Source organism: Thermobia domestica, chromosome 1 (assembly GCF_964235325.1).
Source record: "Thermobia domestica chromosome 1, izTheDome1.hap1.1, whole genome shotgun sequence".
Taxonomy (NCBI): Eukaryota; Metazoa; Arthropoda; class Insecta; order Zygentoma; family Lepismatidae; genus Thermobia; species Thermobia domestica.
In genome coordinates this window covers 374,690,871-374,711,271 of record NC_137454.1, presented here as the reverse complement: position 1 = coordinate 374,711,271, position 20,401 = coordinate 374,690,871, and the positions used below count along the sequence as shown (strand labels likewise).

The 20,401-nt window shown below is 36.5% G+C and overlaps 1 protein-coding gene across 2 annotated transcripts in view; it reads right to left on the bottom strand.

The window, feature by feature from the left end:
- Positions 1-20,401, bottom strand: part of LOC145664483 (uncharacterized) — a 197,418-nt gene that overhangs the window by 68,621 nt on the left and 108,396 nt on the right. The window contains exon 2 of one of the 2 annotated variants that reach the window (XM_081731206.1): positions 11,208-11,342. The exons of the other annotated variant lie outside the window; for it this stretch is intronic. Within the exon in view, the coding sequence (XP_081587332.1) occupies positions 11,208-11,342 (135 nt within the window). The remainder of the gene's footprint in view (positions 1-11,207; positions 11,343-20,401) is intronic. 2 annotated transcript variants of the gene reach the window in all.

Here is a 20,401-nt window from a genome sequence, read left to right as displayed (position 1 = left end):
GAGAGAGATCGTGAACCAAGGCACTTAGAAAGATAATTTTGGTTTCAAACTATAGGTTTCTGAGGCCGATGAATTTAAATATGGCATTGTTTATTGCCACTTAGAAACCTTACAACCTGGCAACACTGTTGTCTAACGATTAACTGTACAAAGTTACAAATGCGTATATGCACGCATTACTCTAGGATGTAGCGTACTTCCTTAGGACTAAACGAAACCTACTTTTTCTGGTAGCTTTCATCACGACAAGACATATTTTACATGGTAACATGAGAGAACATTTGTCTAAATCCAATATGGCAGCCAATATGATGGCTAATTACTAGGCAACCAAGTAATGGACTTATTCAAATACCTGTAAGTCCTAATTGGCCTAGAGCCTAGAGAATGGGAGAAAGAGGCAGGATACGGTCTCATTTGAGAAGCGTCTCCTGAGGGGGCGAGGGAAATTTAAGATACTCCATTTTTTAATGAAATACACGGTTTTGCCTCTTGTCCGCAGACAACACTGCACACCAAATGTTCTATAAGACGTTCTCTAAATAGTCCTGTTAGATCCAACGTGTATTGTGTGTAAACCATGCATTTTCACGGGGGAACAGTGGAGCAAAATCCCTGTTTTTTGTGATATTTCTGGTTTCTCGTGCTTACTTCGCTAAGACTAAGCACTGTAAGCCAATCTTCAATTATCCTATAGCAGTATTAATTTCATATCATTTCCCCCGGAGGCACCACGCACAGGGGGGAAAGCGACTAAAAATTGCGTGCTCCACATAAATTTCTGCGAAGACCTCAAGCACTCGAGGGTGAATTTCGTAGCTCTTGGGAGAATCCCCCTGAAATCATCACTGTCCTAGGGAGTTGAAACAAGAAGCGGGATACGCAAAAAAGAACAAACTTTTAAAACATTTAAAGTTTAGGCTCGTTGCGCTAAGCGCCTTCTTAGGACGTGGGTATGGGAATTGAAAAATGCACGTTTTCTTTCTTTTATTTATTTATTTATTTATTTATTTATTTATTTATTGAAAAACACGCCGAGTTCTTTTATACAGCCCGCGAAATTGTCCGTTATTAAATTATCCGATAATTATTTCTTGTGAAAATGTCATATATTACCTTTTACAGCCCGTGACGACAGTAAGATTTCTGTGTTTCGGCCAATCCCTGTTCTTACTTGCAAATGCCTGATTTATAGCATTTACGCTATTAGTAAGCGCTACTGAGGTCAATAAGAGTTGAATTAGATTTTTGCGAGGGGCGCATTGTTATAGCATGCTTTCTAACGCACAAAGGAATGTTCTGAATGGGTGCAGCTATGTGTATGTTTAGCCAATGGAGCCATTTGTATCTTCGTGGCTTTGCACTCTAACTCCAAATAATAATAATAATAATAATAATAATAATAATAATAATAATAATAATATAACTTTTGCCTCCTGAAAATAACCAGATGGTAAAGTTATAGTCGATACATTTTTGGAATTCGAAGGGATTTTAGAATGCTTGTCTATCATCTGGCTATCAGAAATAATTGATCACCATTTTCTCTACATATCTATAATTTTCTTACAGGGTAGAAACACCTCCTCGGAAGAGAGAGAGAGAAAAAAAGAGAGAGAAAGTGGCCGAACTTGGGTTATTGAACGTGAAGACAGAATGTTTACATTCGCATTGACACCTGCTGTGAAAACGGTCCCTTCATATCTCTCGAGACGAAAACAGAAGAAAAGGGTGGGCGTGGATGCCTTACCTCGTCAAACTTCTTGACAGGTGGACTTTAATACTTATATTAAAATACTATTTTTTAATTGGCGCATCAGATATGGTTGTGATTAAAACTATTAGAGTCGTTTCTTCTCAAGGAATAAAACAAAAAAAAGTTGATCTTTCTACCATAATTGGTTCCAAAGTTAGACATATTATAATTTGTATAAAAAGAAACTAATTAATTTATTTTTTAATAATTTATTTCTGCTAAACTAGCAGACAAATATACAATTTAAGTATTTCAACCCGTTAATAAACTTCTGTAGAATGCTGCAAAATTTTTCTTTCCCATTAGAGATACCTAGTTCCTTAGAAACTGAGGAAATTCGGTAGCCATGTTCTCCCCATAAGGTCCAATATAAAAATTTTTGTGCCGAGAAAAGGTAGATCATCCCGTTAACCATATTGTAATATTCTCTACATATGACGACTGTTCACGTGCTCAACCACAAGAACGCCCAGCAGACGATGACGTCATCATTAAACATATGACCCGAGGAAGACTACGTCCACCATCACCAACGAGGATCAACGAGGATTCATGAGGATAGGATATAAAAGATCGCCAGATTGATTACTCCTGCTCTTCTCTTGGCTGCGTCTGGGCCCTAACAGATCCCTACCACAATCTCTTGTCTGTGTCTTGGCCCTGAGAGCTACCTATCACAATCTCTTGCCTGCGTCTGGACTCTGAGAGCTCCCTATCATAATCTCTTGGCTGAGTCTGGACAATGAGAGTTCCCTATCATAATCTCTTGGCTGAGTCTGGACCCTGAGAATTCCTACCACTCTCTCGACTGCGTTTGGGCCCTGAGAGAAACCGTACACCAACCTCTTGGCTGCGTCTGAGCCCTGAAATAACCCTAATCACCTAGCAACAAATTAAGGGACTCGATTGATTTTCGTACCACTTTTAGAATTTTACTATACTGTAGCATAGTAAAGTTTTTATAATAAAATGGCTATGGGAGAAAGTCTAATCTCGTGTACCATTGTTTGTCTCTACCAACCTGCCTTCCGCGGAATTTTACAATATATTTGAGTCATACATATGTTCAATTATAGATTTCAGAATTAAATATATCGTTCTTGAGTCGAGACTAGTAACATTAGAGCCCTTCTCCTTACGATTCAAGACTAGATTCAGTGAGATGACGATGTGGGTTTTCCCGCTGACCAGAAGAAAATGTCTTATTAACACAGGCACAAATATTGAAACCAATATGGAAACTTACTCATCAACATATACACAGGAGAAATTTAGCCTAGTTCTCTGGCAGTCTACTCTAAAATAACAAGACACATAATACTTTCCAATTCCCCCTACGCACTGCTATATAGTGTACGTCGTTCGAGAAAAAGTAATGTGACCTACATATTAACGTAAACTAACATTGATATTTAAAAGCTTATGAAACAGTATTTTCCCACCATTTTGGATGATGCAAAATCTAAATGAAAGAAAGTAAAGATGTTCTTTTTTTTATTATTTCTCACCTTATTTAAGCGAGCGTATATAAGTTTTTGCCATCCGATATGCATACATTTTTTTTATTATTATTATTCCGTGTTAACTTTAGTAAAATGTATTTTACTTTAAAGAAAATCGGTTTTTGCCTTCTTTGAGACCTCTCAAACAGTGCTATTATTTGATATTTGACATCTGCCAAGATCAATGCTGTAAAAAGGCGGTAAATTTAACACGAAATTGGAAATTCAGGGGCATGCTTACATAAGGCAATAGTTTGATAGCATTGCAAAATTCTCTTCTAAGTAACTAGCAAATAAAAGATTAGTTTTCACAAAAAATGCTTTAGTCTTCCTCTAAGGCAGCGTTTCCCAACCGGTGTGCCGTGAATGGGCCGCTGGTGTGCCGCGAGGAAATTGAAACAAAATTGTTAATTCTATAGATAACAAATTGCAAGACATGGGGGAAAATGTATAATTGTATTTCACATTATAATGGAACCTCTATTATGAATCTAGAATTTTAAGTTTCATCCTTGTTACTTTTCTGTACATTTTAATGTTGAAAAAAGTATTTGTTATCATTGTTATGACCATTATTGCTTCTTTATTGTTGCAGATATTTCATAACTTGAAATTTTAAAATATCATTTAATCCTTTCGGCATAGCAAACATGCCAAACATGCATACAGATTACCTACATTTGTTTTAAAAATACAACAGATTTGTTTCTTCGTTCGTTATTTAGTAATCTTCCTTCTTAAAGGTTGGATACAGTTTTCGAAAAAGAAATCGTATTTTTAAAAACCTGAGTACAATATTTCATTGCAATTGTTTTCTATTTTAAAATTAGAACGAAAAATAAGATAATGATTTACCACCGAGGTTAGATAGTGATCGTGGTTTCTTCTCTGTGAGCAGATCAGTAATCTTTTTTTTTTTAAAAAAAAAAAACTGTATTTTATATTTACAAATAATAATATTTATGAGTGTGACGCGAGAATTCAAGTTACACCCGTAGTGTGCCGCAAGTTGAAAAAGGTCGGGAAACGCTGCTCTAAGGTGTTTCTTAGTGCAACGTGTTATTAGCATCTACATTTCCTTCGTAATATTTTGGCTACCCTGTAGATGATTATTATTTTGATTTAGTACAGAGAACCATAACGGAACAAAGCTGTTATTAATCTGCAATAAGGTGCAAAAAGAACAACCCCTTTTCACGTTTTATTTCTGCATAAACCTTATGTATCCTTTTAAGCAAAAAACTATCTATAGTGCGTGATTTATATGTATTGTGGAGAACGGCACTGACCTTGGTCAACGTAATGGATAATGGATCATGTCGTGACTGTATTAGTTTACAAGGTATACAATTAATATATACGTTTTGTTTTTCTTTTTGGTTTTTCTTCTATTACTCATCAGCTTCTTTAGCTACCAAATGATTTCATGCACACGTCATTTGTATTGGAAAAATTTCTTTCAAGTTTTTCTCGCCTAAAAATAAATAAATAAATATGTAAGTATAAATCGTATTTAACATGCAACCTACTATCGATTCTGAGGTTTCCCTCTAGGTGCTGTAGGAGTACTGTTAAAGAACGGGTTTTTCATCATTCCTGTTCAATACTTTTTTGCATGCACGCATAAAGAGGTAATACACTGATCTTTGTATAACACACGATGAAGAACTTGATGAACTATTGAGTTTGTTTTTACTATTATTATTATTATTATTATTATTATTATTATTATTATTATTATTATTATTATTATTATTATTATTATTATTATTATTATTATTATTATTATTATTATTATTCAAGCACTCGTATGTCAAGAATATGAGATGAAAATAAATCTTAGAAACACAACATCCATGATGATCGAAACGAAGCGGCCGGTGTCAAATATAGAAGTAGGGGAGGGGGAGAAAATAGAACAGGTAACTATAGTGCTGCCAAAATGTCTTGAGCCGTGGCAAAAATGCGAACTAAAGCTCACACCCTCGACACACCCACGCGTTGAGCCAATAAGGGTTCAGCTGTTGCTAAGCGAGAGAGCTTTGGCGAAAGGGAATGGAATTGCTTCAGCCGATAGCAGCGCTTGGAACGGAAGACTAGGTGTCAAGTCAATGTGGTATATCTTTAGCAGAGCTGGATTAATCCATCTGGAGATCCTGGGCTAGTAAAAGTATGTGGCCCCTGCTCACTTCACCTAATACATTTCTGTGAAAGTATAGTAGGATAGTTAAGGGAATATGTTTCATATTTTTGGTTATATTTTATTTTATGATGATGATTGTACCTTTATGATTTTTTTTAGATAACCAGTTGAGATTTTGATCAGAGTGGAGGATCCTGTTCACTTGGAGGCCCGGGGCTATAGCCCCCCCTAAGCCTCCTTAATCCGGCCCTGGTAACTTGTCTTCGATACCTGGGGAGTATTGTTAGTGATGATTTGAAGTGCGAACGTTAATTTAAAAAACGGTCAGTTCAGAATTTGATAGCATTGCAGAATTCTCTTCTAGGTAACTAGCAAATAAAGCATTAGCTTTCATGCAAAAACTGCTTAAATATTCCTCTAAGCTGTTTTTCAGTGCCATATGTTATTAGCAGTTCAAGGATGCTAATGGCGAAAGAAATATTTAGGAGAATGTAAAGACTATTTTGTGGGACCTTGAATAAAGAGTTGAGAAAAAGACTCATAAAATTCTTCATGCGGAATATTGTACTGTATGAGACAGAAACATGAACATTACGCAAAAATGATTAAAAATGACTGGAAGCTTCTGAAATGTGGATATGGAGAAGAATGGAGAGCATTAGCTGGGGTCAAGGTGTATAACGAATGAGAGGGTCTTAGAAATGTGGAAGAAAAAAGAACAATTTTAGATATTATTAAGAAGAGGAAGAAAAACTGGTTGGGGCATTGGCTAAGAAGGAACTGTATCATGAGGAACATGCTAGATAGTATGGTGGAAGGAAAGAGAGGGAGGAGGAGGAGAAGACTACAATTAGTGGACGATATCAAAACAGTAAAATCGTACATGAAGACGAAGAGGTTAGTGGACGTCCGTGGAGCATGGAAGTTTCCCAGTTGCGGTAAATGATCTCTCAATAATGGCAGAATACCTATGATGATGATGATGATGCTTGCTTGAATTTCAGGTCTTCTTTCAAATAATCTCCTAATATTGCAGCAGTCGCTTCTGAGATGCGAAGATTGTCACCGCCGTGCACTTTCACCACATTCTCAATTACATAAATTAATTACTTCATACAATCAATTGATCGTTTTGCATATAGCAACCTCCTCCCCCATCAGTTTAAGACATAAATTTAAATCAACAAGATAATAATATACCATCCAAAACTGTGAAACTCTGTTTACATCGAAGGGTCTTGAACCCCCCTTCCACAAGCAAAATCTGAAATGATGCTGACGTCTAACAAATATCACTCATATTTGGAAACCCTTGAGGAAAATAATCTCTCATCAGCAGTGGCGTATTTACGATTTTGTTTCGGGAGGGGCTTTGCTAACTTTCGGGGGGGGGGCTTTGCCTGAAAATGTGAAAATTCTGCAAGATATTTCATATACTTTACTATAGTAAGTAAGATTTTGGGGGCTTAAGCCCGGAAGCCCCCCCCCCCTAAATACGCCACTGCTCATCAGAAAAGGATGATTTCCACGAAAGGATTCGCATAATTTTTATAAACGAAATAGCCTTGTCGACTTTGGTCGACTTTACTTCCCTTTTTTACTTCCAGTATTCTTGACCAATGATGATTCCAGAAGGTGACCCTGGGATGAATTTCTCCCTCCCGAAGCCACATAATCTCCCTCGGGACCACATATCCAATTGTGCTCAATGTAGATTCCCTAGTATTTTCGGTAATACTACTTTTCACCAGCTATGAAATGAAATTTGCCACGAAGAAAATATTCTGAAACCATACTGTTCATGACGGATTTCAACCCGAAGTAATAGGTTATTACGTATAGCCTACGCCTAAAAAAAAAGTATTGTAGGTACTAAAAAAGAAAACTTTTACGTAAGTTACTGTAAAACAGACATATATATATAATTTTTTAGCCGAATGCTAGGAGGTCTCTTTCGCCCGCTTCAATGAATTAGTTTGATTAGTGCTGTTTTAAAACAAACGCTGTGTTTTAAAAACAAAAATCTGAATCTCAATTTACGAATTTATCCGTAAGGCAGTGAATTCCAACAGCAGCACCATTTTAGATTTTGCTTCGGGGGGCGGCGAGATGTCAGTAGATTTTCAGCTTTTTTATTGGTATACTATTATCTTGTGGATTAACATGTAAACAAATGTCAAACTCAGGATGGGGGCAATTGATCCCTTTAGAGTCCCAAATGACGCCACTGGATACCAAGTGGTGTGTCGTACAGTCACTGAGACGGCTCGTGAGGAAAGGCACACTGGTAAAACTTAAAAGTTTCATCCCTTGAAACCAAAAGAAAAAATGTTCTTAACTAACTAACTGCTGTATACACAGCCCCGTGGCCAGAAATTTATTTCGGAAGGGGTTCCGACTGTTACCACTTTTAAAAGTCAATGTGAAAATTGCGACTTAATCCTCTGTAGAAAGTATTTTTCCGTTTTACCATAGCTTTCACATGGGGGTCTGGACCCCATTAACCCCTCCCTTGAGTACGTCCCTGTGTGCACAATAATTTATACATTAGATAGTCTTTATTCCTTTGGTTTCAAGCTATAAAACTTCGTCTGTTTACTGACATCAGTTCCCTCACGAGCTGCCTCTGTCAGTCCCACACGGTATGTCGTGAAATTTTAGAATTTAAAAATTATGAAGCATGCAGTAAATAGTTAAAATCAATTTTGAAACAGACTGTACCAGCCAACGCCTTCAGCGGCAACACCAATGCTCAACACTACATAGAGAAACGACTTCATAGAAATTTATATAGTCTTATGCCACTAGAGGAAGTTCGGGTATTATGGAATACCATTTTTGTTTCGCTTGTAACTCAGTTAATTACTGCACATTGAAACAAACAGGAAACCAGTATACACCTTACATATTTGGCTTTATTTATGCGTATCTTGATAAAGATGTTTCATTACAGGAGTGAGCAAAATTTATAATTTGTAAAGAAACCACTTTGGAGGGTAATATGAAATAGTCGGGTAATATGGAATACAAATGCTATATAAAAAAGAAATGAGCTTTCTGTTGAACATACAATAAATACAGTGATAATATATGAAACTTCTGAATGCCAAGCCATAACTGAATGTGATTACTTGCAAAAGTATAAAACTCTGCTTCAAGATCGGCACAGTCATTGTGTGCTCACATTAAACATGATGAACGCTGGACCCAAGCTCACCCCTTGTATCATCAGAAAATTTACTGTAACGAAAAATACACTTAGCATTGTTGTCATCATAAATGTATGTTTATGGTAATTGCCCAATACCGATAGATATTTTTGTAATCGGAATACCATACGGAATACCATGCTTTTCTTGCGGGTATTCCATATTGCCCTCCAAGCCACCTTGGAAACGAAAGAGCTGTTAAACGCATTCGAAGGCGTATAGGATAATGGCGCTTATCAAACTACCATTCTGTATATCCAACGTCATAGTAAACAAAGAATTGTTCTTCCATTTCAATAGGAAAATACAGGTTGTAAAACACTTACCTGTAAAAGTTTTCACGAATAAGAAATCAGATTTTCACGTCTACAAACACAACGAATGTCACGATCACAAGGAGACTGAGTGTAGAGCATCATAGAAACGTGAGGTAGTAGTTTCTTTGCTCTCCGCTTGGAAGCAACACATCACAGGCGAGATAATGAGGTATTCCATATTATCCGACTATTTCATAATACCCGAACTTCCTCTATACTTGTAATTTATAGAAATACAGTATATTATTAATAATAAAAATCAAGTAAGTATGTCGCGATATTGTGAGTTTTCAGTAAACTGTAAACAGTCAGTGAAAAAAGGTTGGAAATTATTGCCCTAAGGTATACTAAAGATTAATCATATGAGCAATACTAATTGCATCACCTCCGCGTTCAATGACGGAACCTGATTGCATGAGTAACAATTTTAAAAAAAATATATATATCTGCTGGAGCGTAAAGCCTCTCACCTAATATATTGCCTACGCGTGATATTCAACTCTATGCATGACCTTCTCTCATTGGTTCTGGTATGCAACTCATATATTGAAAAGAAGCAATGATGACCATGCAGTAACCACACATTATGCGAATGGATTTCGACCTCATACGCTGACGTTGAAATAAATTGCTCTCAGAAGGAAGACACAGATGCTATAATCAAGATAATAAGCACAGGATTCAGTGCTGGTAAATAAGTGTGTTTCTAAGATCAATCTCGCTAAGCTCTGTATCGTGGTGACGCTCTGTATGTCTACGATATCTACTATGCTCTCTCTCTCGTGGCTATTGGTGCAGGAAACCTGGATTCAATTCTCGGCAGGAGCTCCTTCGTGGCTAAGCGGTTAGCGTACGCGCCTATGGTGTGGGAGACCCGGGTTCGATTCCCGGCGGGAGCTCATGTGGTTTGGATTCCATGTTAATCAGTAGGTCCACGTCTCATATAGCCTCGCTGCTGAACGAGACGTTACACTCAAAATCAATTCAACTCGATTCTCGACAGGAGCTCATGTAGTTCGGATTCCACGTTAAGCTAAAGACTCGCTGCTGAAAGGGACGGTAAACTCAAACCAAATCCAAGAAACCAGAGGTTAAGCTTCGTATCTGCCTCAGGACAAATTTCCGCTCACTCGAGATTGTGAAAGGAGTAAATTACGTTCACTCAATAGTACCTTGGCATTCCTTAAACACGTTACCAATCTTTCACGAATACTATGGTTTAGTCTGTAATAGATTTCCCTGTCCTGTCTTTTTCAGATGACAAATATTGTACTTGTTTACTCAAATACACAGATTTTACTCAAGATTTTCATACTCGTTTGATTTGGTTTTGCTGTTTATATTCCTGAACTATGTTCTTTAGCTTCTGATGAGAACTAACACAAACAAAAATCGCCGGCCCAAAAGATCTCAGCCATACTGGCTCATCACTTGGGACATACAAATTGATATAGCCAGCAGGTACCACAAATTAGGCACCTCTATTGTGATTCATTGTTTTTGGAATATTAATCAAGTGATATGTTCGTTGTCCAACATCACCTGGTTCATTATTCGAGACCTCTATTGTGAATCATTGTTTTAGGAATATTAACCAAGTGATATGTTCGTCCATCATCTGGTTGATATTTCGAGACCTCTATTGTGAATCATTGTTTAGGGATATTAACCAAGTGATATGTTCGTTGTCCAACATCACCTGGTTCAATATTCGAGACCTCTATTGTGAATCATTGTTTTAGGAATATTAACCAAGTGATATGTTCGTCCATCATCTGGTTGATATTTCGAGACCTCTATTGTGAATCATTGTTTAGGAATATTAACCAAGTGATATGTTCGTTGTCCAACATCACCTGGTTCATTATTCGAGACCTCTATTGTGATTCATTGTTTTCGGAATATTAACTAAGTGATACTTATGTTCGTTGTCCAACGTCACTTGGTTGATATTTCGAGAACAGTTATTTAAAGCACGACATTAAGGAAGCCTGTGTCAAGTGCCTCTGTTGTATATAAAAACAACTTTTTGATCTATGTAACTATATCTTAACAGTAATATAAACCATGTCAGTGTTATAGAAATCGGCAAACTTTCTATGGGAAGAAGTTATTCCCTTACAAGAGATATATTTAGGAGAAGGGCTGAAGAAAAGATGAGGAAGCGTCTGAGAAGCTGAAGAAATCTATTTTTAAAAAGGCATGTTTTGAGAGGAAAAAAGCAACTAGACAGTACTACTTCAAGCACAACCGTCGCAGAATAGTAAAAGAAGGACTTACCTAACCCAATATATCCTTTGACTCCACCTAAATTCCTGACTCTGAAAAGACCAGATTGTTTGAAGCCACAATTCAGAGACCAACCGAACTCGGACTTCAAGACGCACGTGGAATCACTTGATCTGAACAGGGAACCTAGAAAGATAAAGCTGAGTTGATCATTGCTGAGTTGATTAAAGTGTGATATTATACTAAAGAAACTTTGTTCTTGTCTTGTCTTGTCATGTCCGAAAGAAGATTAAAGTCCTAACGTATCTAAGTCTGTCTGCTAAGTCAATATATCAGGATTATGAGCTTTACGTCCTTAGTCCTGAATCTCACAAGGATATGTAGAAAACTTGAAGGGAGAAAACATAAAAAGGAAGTTGGCATGAAGAGACAGACTGAGAGCTAAAATTACAGATTTCCCGTATACAAGAGAAGAAAAGTCTTGCATGTCCGAAAGAAGATTAAAAATTCCTTTTACCTAACGTATCTAGTCCTTCTGCTAAGTCAATATATCAAGATTAAGAGTTTTATGTCCTTAGTCTTGAATCTCACAGGGATATATGGAAAACTTTGAAAGAAGAAAACAAAAAAGAAAGCTGGTATGACGGGACAGACTGAAGGCTATAAGAATACAGATTTCTTGTATACAAGAGAAGAAAAGTCTTGCCTTGTCATGTCCAAAAGAAGATTTAAAAATCCTTTTACTTAACGTATCTAGTCTGTGTGCTAAGTCAGTATATCAGGATTAATTGTTTTATGTGCTTACTCCTGAATCTCACAAGGATATATAGAAAACTTGAAGGAAGAAAATAAAAAAGGAAGCTGGTATGAAGGAACAGACAGAGTTAAAATTACAAAATTGCTGTATACAAAAGGAGAAAAAATATAGCTTTAGCACAGATATGTTAACTTACACACGTCAATTATATTAGAATATTACTTCAATATTACTCAGTAATCTGTTACAGATTTAAGAATCCACAGAGATAAAGTCATTTACAGAGGCATTAAATACAAAGAATTTACTGGTTTAATTAATATACAAGAAAATATTTCTCTGAGGAAGATATACAATTCAGAATATCATTTAGTTATTGCCTGTTTTCTATTCTTTGCTTTTAATTAGCTGACTAAATGGGCTACACTATGTTGAAATCAAATTTTGATAATATTTTAGGGAGCCACGTTCTGCCAAAATTTTCGCTGTCTCTTAGTTAAAAGGGTTTAGGCAACTTGAGGTTTCTTAAGGATCATTGGGTGATAGCTGACTAGGCGTTGTTGGTGATGTCATATTTTCACGAAGTATATATACGCCTGAAATGTTAGATAATCCACATAGCATAGTTGTAATAAATGGTTGCAGATTCACGGCATATTCCGTTCATATGCAGCGTACTTTTTCTTTTTTATTTATCTACCTTTCAACACATCTTCTATGTAGACGTGTGTAGAAAAACAAAATTTATTACCAGGTAGCACTTAATTGTCATTCCAGTGAAGCATATTGAACGAAACTAGTTCATTATAAATTCAATACTTTGGTTAATGTGTTCTCTAAAGATGAAACCACAAAACAAATTTTGTTCTCCAGAGGTTTTTGATTAACCAGTTTCAATTTTACAATTTATCAGTATTTTAGCATATTGCTGTGTCAGAATGGCACGATTGTGACAATAGGAATTGTGCCAGAATAATAATAATAAATATGTCGAGGAGAACCTCAAGCAAACGAAAGTGATAAACTAGACAGAAGAAACAAGATATGAAATAGGTTAAAAGGGAAGAATACTAATATGTGTAGAATAAACATGTCGAGAAGACTAGATCAAGAAGAAACAATAGCAACTTCTGGAAGTTTGGGAACAATAGCCTTTTCTGAGAGAATTGCCTAATCTTCTGTACCTTTCGGATCACTAATTTCAACTTTATCTAATTTTAGTGTCTTATTTGCATTTCATTATCCACAGGCGGATTTTAGTGCATGTAGATATAAGACTATTTGAGGGTATACAATTTTCCATTGAAACATATACCACTTCTCACATTACATTGAAACATACCAGACACACGACTTCTCAGTGTAATCAGTATAACCTGACCCGATGCTGACTTACCAGGATGTTCGGAAATAAATATTCACAATGTATCTACACTCAGTCCTTCTTGACTTCAAGTATACTAGTCATAAAACTTAGTAAACTAACTTAACGTCACCTCAATATGACAGTTGTTACGACGAAATAAGTGTAAACTGTAGCTGTCAGAAAACATATAATCGAGATCTGTGCAACCCGTTCGCCACCCCTACTCTGCCCACTCCGCCCAATAGGATCGCAATGTTTTGAGCCAACAATCATGGCGGAAACGAAAGTAGCCAATCAGACGATGGCAGAAACGAGAGTAGCCAATCAGACGTGCCGATTCTCGGTTATTTTTTTGGCTTCATCGATTTAATAGGATGAAGATTCATATGGGCAGATCCTCTATTTATAATATCCTTGGGTAGAAACGTATCGAAAAAGGTAAAAGCATGAGGTTTTAACTAATCGCAGAATAGACATCGATTTTAGAAATTTCATTCCATGGACGGGATTTCTATGATGAGGGACGCAATTGGTGCGCCAATGGCGGATAAATGAAGCTTTAAGGAGAAAAGAGAAAGGACAGCAGTGTCCAGTAGAATCTGACTGAGCATTACAAACAGTAACACGTAGACATGTCCAGAGAAAATCTGTTGCTCCATTACTAAAACGAACCCCTCTTTGATCATATTGAGACGTATGATGGAAGTGGGTCTTTTACAATAATAGCAAATAAATTAAGCAGTGGTTGCACATCTACGAAACATCAAAAATTGCCAAAACCAAAGCTGATGCCGCAATAGGTTTTCTTGGTAGTGTGGTATATAGCACTGAGCATTTTCCATTACAAATTCTTTCCTCCTGATGATTCCTTACCGCTGTCATCTGCGCAGAAATTAAAGAAGCTCCAACAGGATCTTTGGATCATGTAAGATAACGCTAAACCTCACAAGACAAAAATTATGAAATGGAAGCGAAAGTTTTCAAGACCTTCCAAAGCCTTCAATTTACAGCTAATGATACATACTGTGCCCATTCCAATTTACAACAGTTAGATTTGAATGATAGATCTAAATAGCCACGTAGAGTAAGAAAGTATAAAAAGTTTCCCTTCCCACAAAGTGCGGCATTTGAGTACACAAAGTATAAATTCATATTTTACGACATGAGTATAAAACGTTAGCCAACACTATAGTACAGAAAAGTTCGAATTAACCTGAATTTCTTGTTTCGCACGTTTAGGCCTTCCACTAAGACTCTTCTTCCGTCAACTATTCCTCTTAGCCGATGTTCTTCTGTCAAGAGTTCTGTAGGCTATCGCCAACTTGCACACTATTCCCCAGTTACAATATACCTAACACACTAGATACACATATTAGCCATTCTCCTACCATTCACCAGATCACAATTAACCATTCACCTACAATTTGGCACCTTCGAAACTCGCAGAGATCTCCAATTTTGTATTATATCCGTTTCAACACACACTTCAATTCAACCCTGCCTGACGTACTACAGGCAGACGATCATCGAACAATGCCCAGGCGCTCCACACGTTTTTTCAGGATTATATGCAAACTATAGACGTTACCATTATTTTGATAACTATATATGTGAAAAAAATGAAATTTAAAGGTCCATAGCTCCAAAACTATGGGACCTACCTTAGCCGAGTCAAGACTTCATTTAGGAATTAATATGTGCCCTATCCAAATATCCATGTTTCAGAATCCTGCGATACTTTCGTAACAATTTTTATAGAGGTAGTTAGTGAGTACTTCAAATTATACGCTTCTACCCAAACTCCCTCTATAAAAATTGTTGCATGAGTACAGCAGGATCCTGAAACATGGATATTTGGATAGGGCATATATTAGTTCCTAAGTGAAGTCTTGACCTGACTACGGTAGGTCCCACAGTTTTGGAGATATGAAGCTTTAAATTTCATTTTTTTCATGTTTTCGGCAGTCTATAACTCCGAAAGGAAACATTTGTGCACCAAGGTTGGTCTAAACTTATTGTCTTATCTTGGTGTTAGGAATCACCTCCCAAACGTTGTCGGTGTTGTTTTGAAACACTCTGTATATATATACACTGACTAGTTCGTTACAAGCCATTTGTTGAGGCTTGTTTTGGTAATTCACAACACAATTGAATTGAGAATTTATTCGTGGAAAAACTGATCTCATTCTGACAGCAAGGGCTCTTGTTTTAGTAAGTCAATTAGCCCTTTCACTTGTTTACCGGTTCTCTGCTCAGTACTACTCCTGTTCAAACTCTTTAAGTAAAAGAAAGAAGAAGAATGAATATACTGTATAATCAAAAAATAACGTCTTTCCCTTGTATGTAAAAGATAATGTCACAATCAAATGTTGTTTACAACATTAGAATATTACAACTATAAATAAAAATTAAATGATGGCACTTCAGATGAAAATGTGCAATACAGAAGCCAGTTAATATATTGTGATTAAACTGATTTTCTCTTTTTTCTCTCTCTTCTACGTAATGCTACTATTGTTTTTATTATTTCTTTACTTCTTGAGCTGCAACTCTTTCTCATGACAAGACTTTTCATTATCAGCAGTGTTGCCAGGCTTTCGTATTTAAATATTTGTGTCAATACCTAAAATTTACCGTTGATCTCGATGGAATTTTTCTTTTATCAATGCATATAATATAAGCCTAGGCTACTTAAAAGGTCAATTCTCTACTTCGAATTCAATATATTTTATTTACATTGCCACTTCTACACCTTTTTTTAAAAAAAAGTTTTCTGTATTTTTTTGATAAAATTATTGTACTTAGCACAGTGGAAGCATTAATAACATTTCCAGTTTACAAGCTTTGATAACAGTTTAAATCAGGTTTTCTGAAACCTATTTCATATCAGACCCTGCCTTTAGTATAATATTATCCTTTTGAGCAAACCCATAAATTGATTGATTGATTGACGATTAATGGCGGCATCATGATCAAGGCTATATGTTCCCGACAAGGGCGCCCGAAAAAAATTCAAGAGGGGCCCATCTCCATAGTTCCTATATTACGTCTGGTATTTAATATAGGTGGTTTGCTATATTACGTACACATTTCCGTGAGCCAGAGGCTCCGGGCCCCCCCTTCGGGCGCCCATGGTTCCGACCCCCATAAGTAATTTCCGGTTTGTAATAAGAATTTTTGATAATTGCTGCTTATCGCTTATAGTTATATATGTGTAAGACTCACAAATACAGTTCTGCAAAGAAATTCTCCGGTTTTTTTTTTTTTTTCTATTTTGATATGTAGTTTTTCACCACTTTCATTTTCTTAATCCAATTGTTACTTAAACGGTTCTTTAAAATTATGTTTAGCCCTCGCACTACCTAGGCATTTTTTGTAGCGCGGAATACCAAAGGGGTCATTTTGTACCCACCTTTTAAGATTACATAAGTTATATCTCAGAAAAGAAACCAATTACAAACTCTCATAAAAATCTATAAATACTAAAGAGAGCAGTACATGGGATAAGACTAACGGCTATTTATCGTACTGTCATCTAGCAGTGACACTTCTAAATGTCAGTCACATCTACCAACGAGCAAGGGAGGGGGGTACTTTGTGCCCACCAACTTAAAATAGCCAATTTATGAGACAAACTAACGTTCAATTTGCACCACCGTAGGGCATATGATTAAACGAAACATGTTGAGCAATAACATTTTTTTTTTACAATTTTAAATAAACGATTGCAAGAGTAATTACAAAAAAACATACTGTGGTGGGCACAAACTACTCCCCCCCCCCGGAATTGATAGTGCGAGACTTAACATTCTATGCTGCATTTGATAATAAGTATGGAAACAATAGTGTGTCTATCAGGATAAGAAATTTAAAAAAATAATCTTTAACGATATATTTTTTTTCCGCTACTGAATCCTTATCCATTTCACCTTCCTTTGTAGCTCGCATGTATCTCTCTCGCAACCCTCTAATGGGGCCCGATCCTCAGGTTGAGAAACCTTGGTTTAAAGAAAAAGTGGTGAGGATTTGCATACAATTCTGTACGAAATACCACACTTCAGATACAATTGATAATGGCAGAGAAGGAGTGAAATTACTATAATTAATACTTTCTATTATTATTATTATTATTATTATTATTATTATTATTATTATTATTATTATTATTATTATTATTATTATTATTATTATTATTATTATTATTAGGTCTGCCTTCTGGTAGGTCCTAGGACTGATAAGGTTTTTCTTTTAACTCTAGGTTTAGACTTAGAAATGTTATTTTTCACGTTTCTCGATTTTTCAGCTTCCTTTATTAATCCAAATATTTAATTCTATTTTCCAAATTAGGGGCGCGGTGGCTCAGTGGTAGAGCGTTCACTTCCGGTGCTTGGGGTCCCTGATTCGATCCCAGCTCGCGCCGTGTGGACTTTGTGTGTGGACAAACACCGTGCTCGTGGTGGGTTTTCCCGGGGTTCTCCCGTTTCCTCCCACTTTCATCATTTTCATTCGTTTCTCATCATCACCGTCTTCTTTAGCCTAAGCGGCATAACTGTGGGACGTAAAACTTAAAGATTTCATTTCATTTTTTCTATTTTCCAAACCATCGATCAGTTGTGTTCCTCACTTTCTTATTTCCAATTCTTCACTTTTCTTCCATCTTTCCTTCTACGCCGATATGAAATTTCTTCGCAAGATGTGTCCAATCCAATTGGCCCTTCTATGAAGGATGGTGGCTAAAATTGTTCTCTTCTCGCCTATCCGTTTTAAAACATCTTCGTTCGTTACTCTTTCTGCTCATTTTATCATCCCGATGTTTCTGCCTACGAAATCCAAAATAACCGTATGTTATGACAAGTCTAGCACGTCTGGCAACACTGCTGTTTACCCACCGAAATGATTCAGTCATTGGGTGTTCCAATTGACCTCAATTAATCTCACATCTTTTATAAAAAGAAAAAGAAAAACAGTGTTCTCAAAACCAAACCGGAAGTTCGCTGTTGGTTATCTCTCGTTTTCTCTTCTTTATCGCTTTTTTTATTTCTCAAGAAACCAGACAAAAACAAAGAAAACAATAAAAAAAAATGGAAAGGAAAGTAAATTGATCGTATACAACAAAGAAACTGTTTTGATGCCATGTTGTTACTTTGTGTACTGTATACTTTACACACGTGTGTTCAGCATTCATCTTGTTCATGATCTAAATAATCCTTTTCCAGTGTTAATTTCGTAATACTGTACAAATTACGCTTCAAATGCATATAGACTTCTTGGTTTATTTCTGAGAATTGTACAAATATTATTTACGTAAAGATACATACCAATCGATAGATCACACTGAGCTGAACAAAGTGATATGATTGACTGTAATCCTCATGCGTAATTTTCGAGAAAATCGAGAGAAAAAACTTTTTTTTGTAAATCGAAAAATGTGTGCTATACGATAACCACGACATCTATTGAGATGAAACTGAAACTGAAATGTACATTTATCAAGTTTTTCATAATATGACGCTAACAATACGACAGTACACAAAAGTTAATGACATATAGCTAGTGGCGGATCAGTCCGGGGCCAAGAGGGCCTAGCCCCCCAGTTTTTGACTGACAAAAAATTATTGAACCTATTATTTGTTTATTTTTGAGAGTTTATAGTAAATTCATAATATACATATCATAGTGTGGGTTTTGGCTGCCTCCCCCCTTAGTTTTTACCTTCTAAATCCATCATTGGATATAGCCCACAATTATAATTAGTTCTTACTTTAATTTTTATTTAACTACGAGGGGGTACGGTGGCTCAGTAGTAGCGCACTTACCTCTGGTGCGTGAGGTATCTGGGTCGATTACCGATCAAGTAATTTTGTCGTGGACAACATTGTGTCCGAGGGGTTTTGTTGGGGGTACTCCTATTTCGCCCTCACATTCTCACCCCTCCAGAGCTCCTCCGTGGCTAAGTGGTTAGCAAACGCGCCTTTGGCGTGGGAGACACGGGTTCGACTCCCAGCGGGAGGTCGTATGGTTCGGATTTCACGTTAATCAGTAGGTCCATGTCTCATATAGTCTCACTCCAGAACGGGACGTTAAACTCAAAATCAACTCAACTCACTCGTTCAAATCTTGCAACATCATTCACTTGCCTTAATCATCCGTTTCTCTTACCCAACCGGACATAATCCTGGGACGTTAAGGTTGGTGTAAAGGGACAAGTTTTGCCAATAGATGTCACTATAGTCTTCGTATCTCTCTTATGTATTTTTTACCTTTCACGAAAATTTACAATTTCTCTTACAAATTTCAACCCAGAGACTTGAAATTTTTGGAGAAGGAACTTGATAACTTATCGAAGGCAACAATCCGTACCGGTACCGATTTCTTATTTTGAATTTTCTTCATTGTTGAAAGAGTTATAATGTTAAAAGGTTTGGATATCCCTTTCAACAATGAACAAAATTCTAAATAAAAAAAATCAGCACGGATTGTTGTATTCGATAGGTTATGAAGTTCCTTCTCGAAAAATTTGAAATCTCTAGTTTGAAATTTGTAAGAGAAATCGTGAATTTTCGTGAAAGGTAAAAAAAAAAAAAAAAATAGATGAGAGAGATACGAAGACTGTAGTGACATCTATCGGCAAAACTTGTCCCTTTAAACTAACCTTGAACTGAAAGATTTCATTTAACTACGTTGTTGTCCAAAGACATGTGTCAACTGGTATGTAACATCCAGTAGGACAAAGTGAGATGTTTGAGGGCAAACGCTGATGCGTAATTTTTGAGAAAAACGATTTTTTATAGTTCTAAAAAGTGTCATTCTTTGCTAATAATCGTTCATAGTTTTTTCTGTCTCTCTCTCTCTCTTGGTGCAGCCCCTCTCCAATGGAAAGACGTGAAGATCGAGCAAGGGAAGGCCACATAATACTAACAGAAATGAAATAAAAATTTTGAATTTGAAGTACAATGATTATGTCTAAGGGAGACGACAAATGAATGATAATGGAAAATCAGTGGAATGGGAACGTGGGAGGAAACGGAAATACCCTCAAGTAAGTTTACGGACACGATGTTGTCCACCACAACACTCCTCTGACGAGAATTGAAAACACGCAATAAACCCAGGAGCATTGTC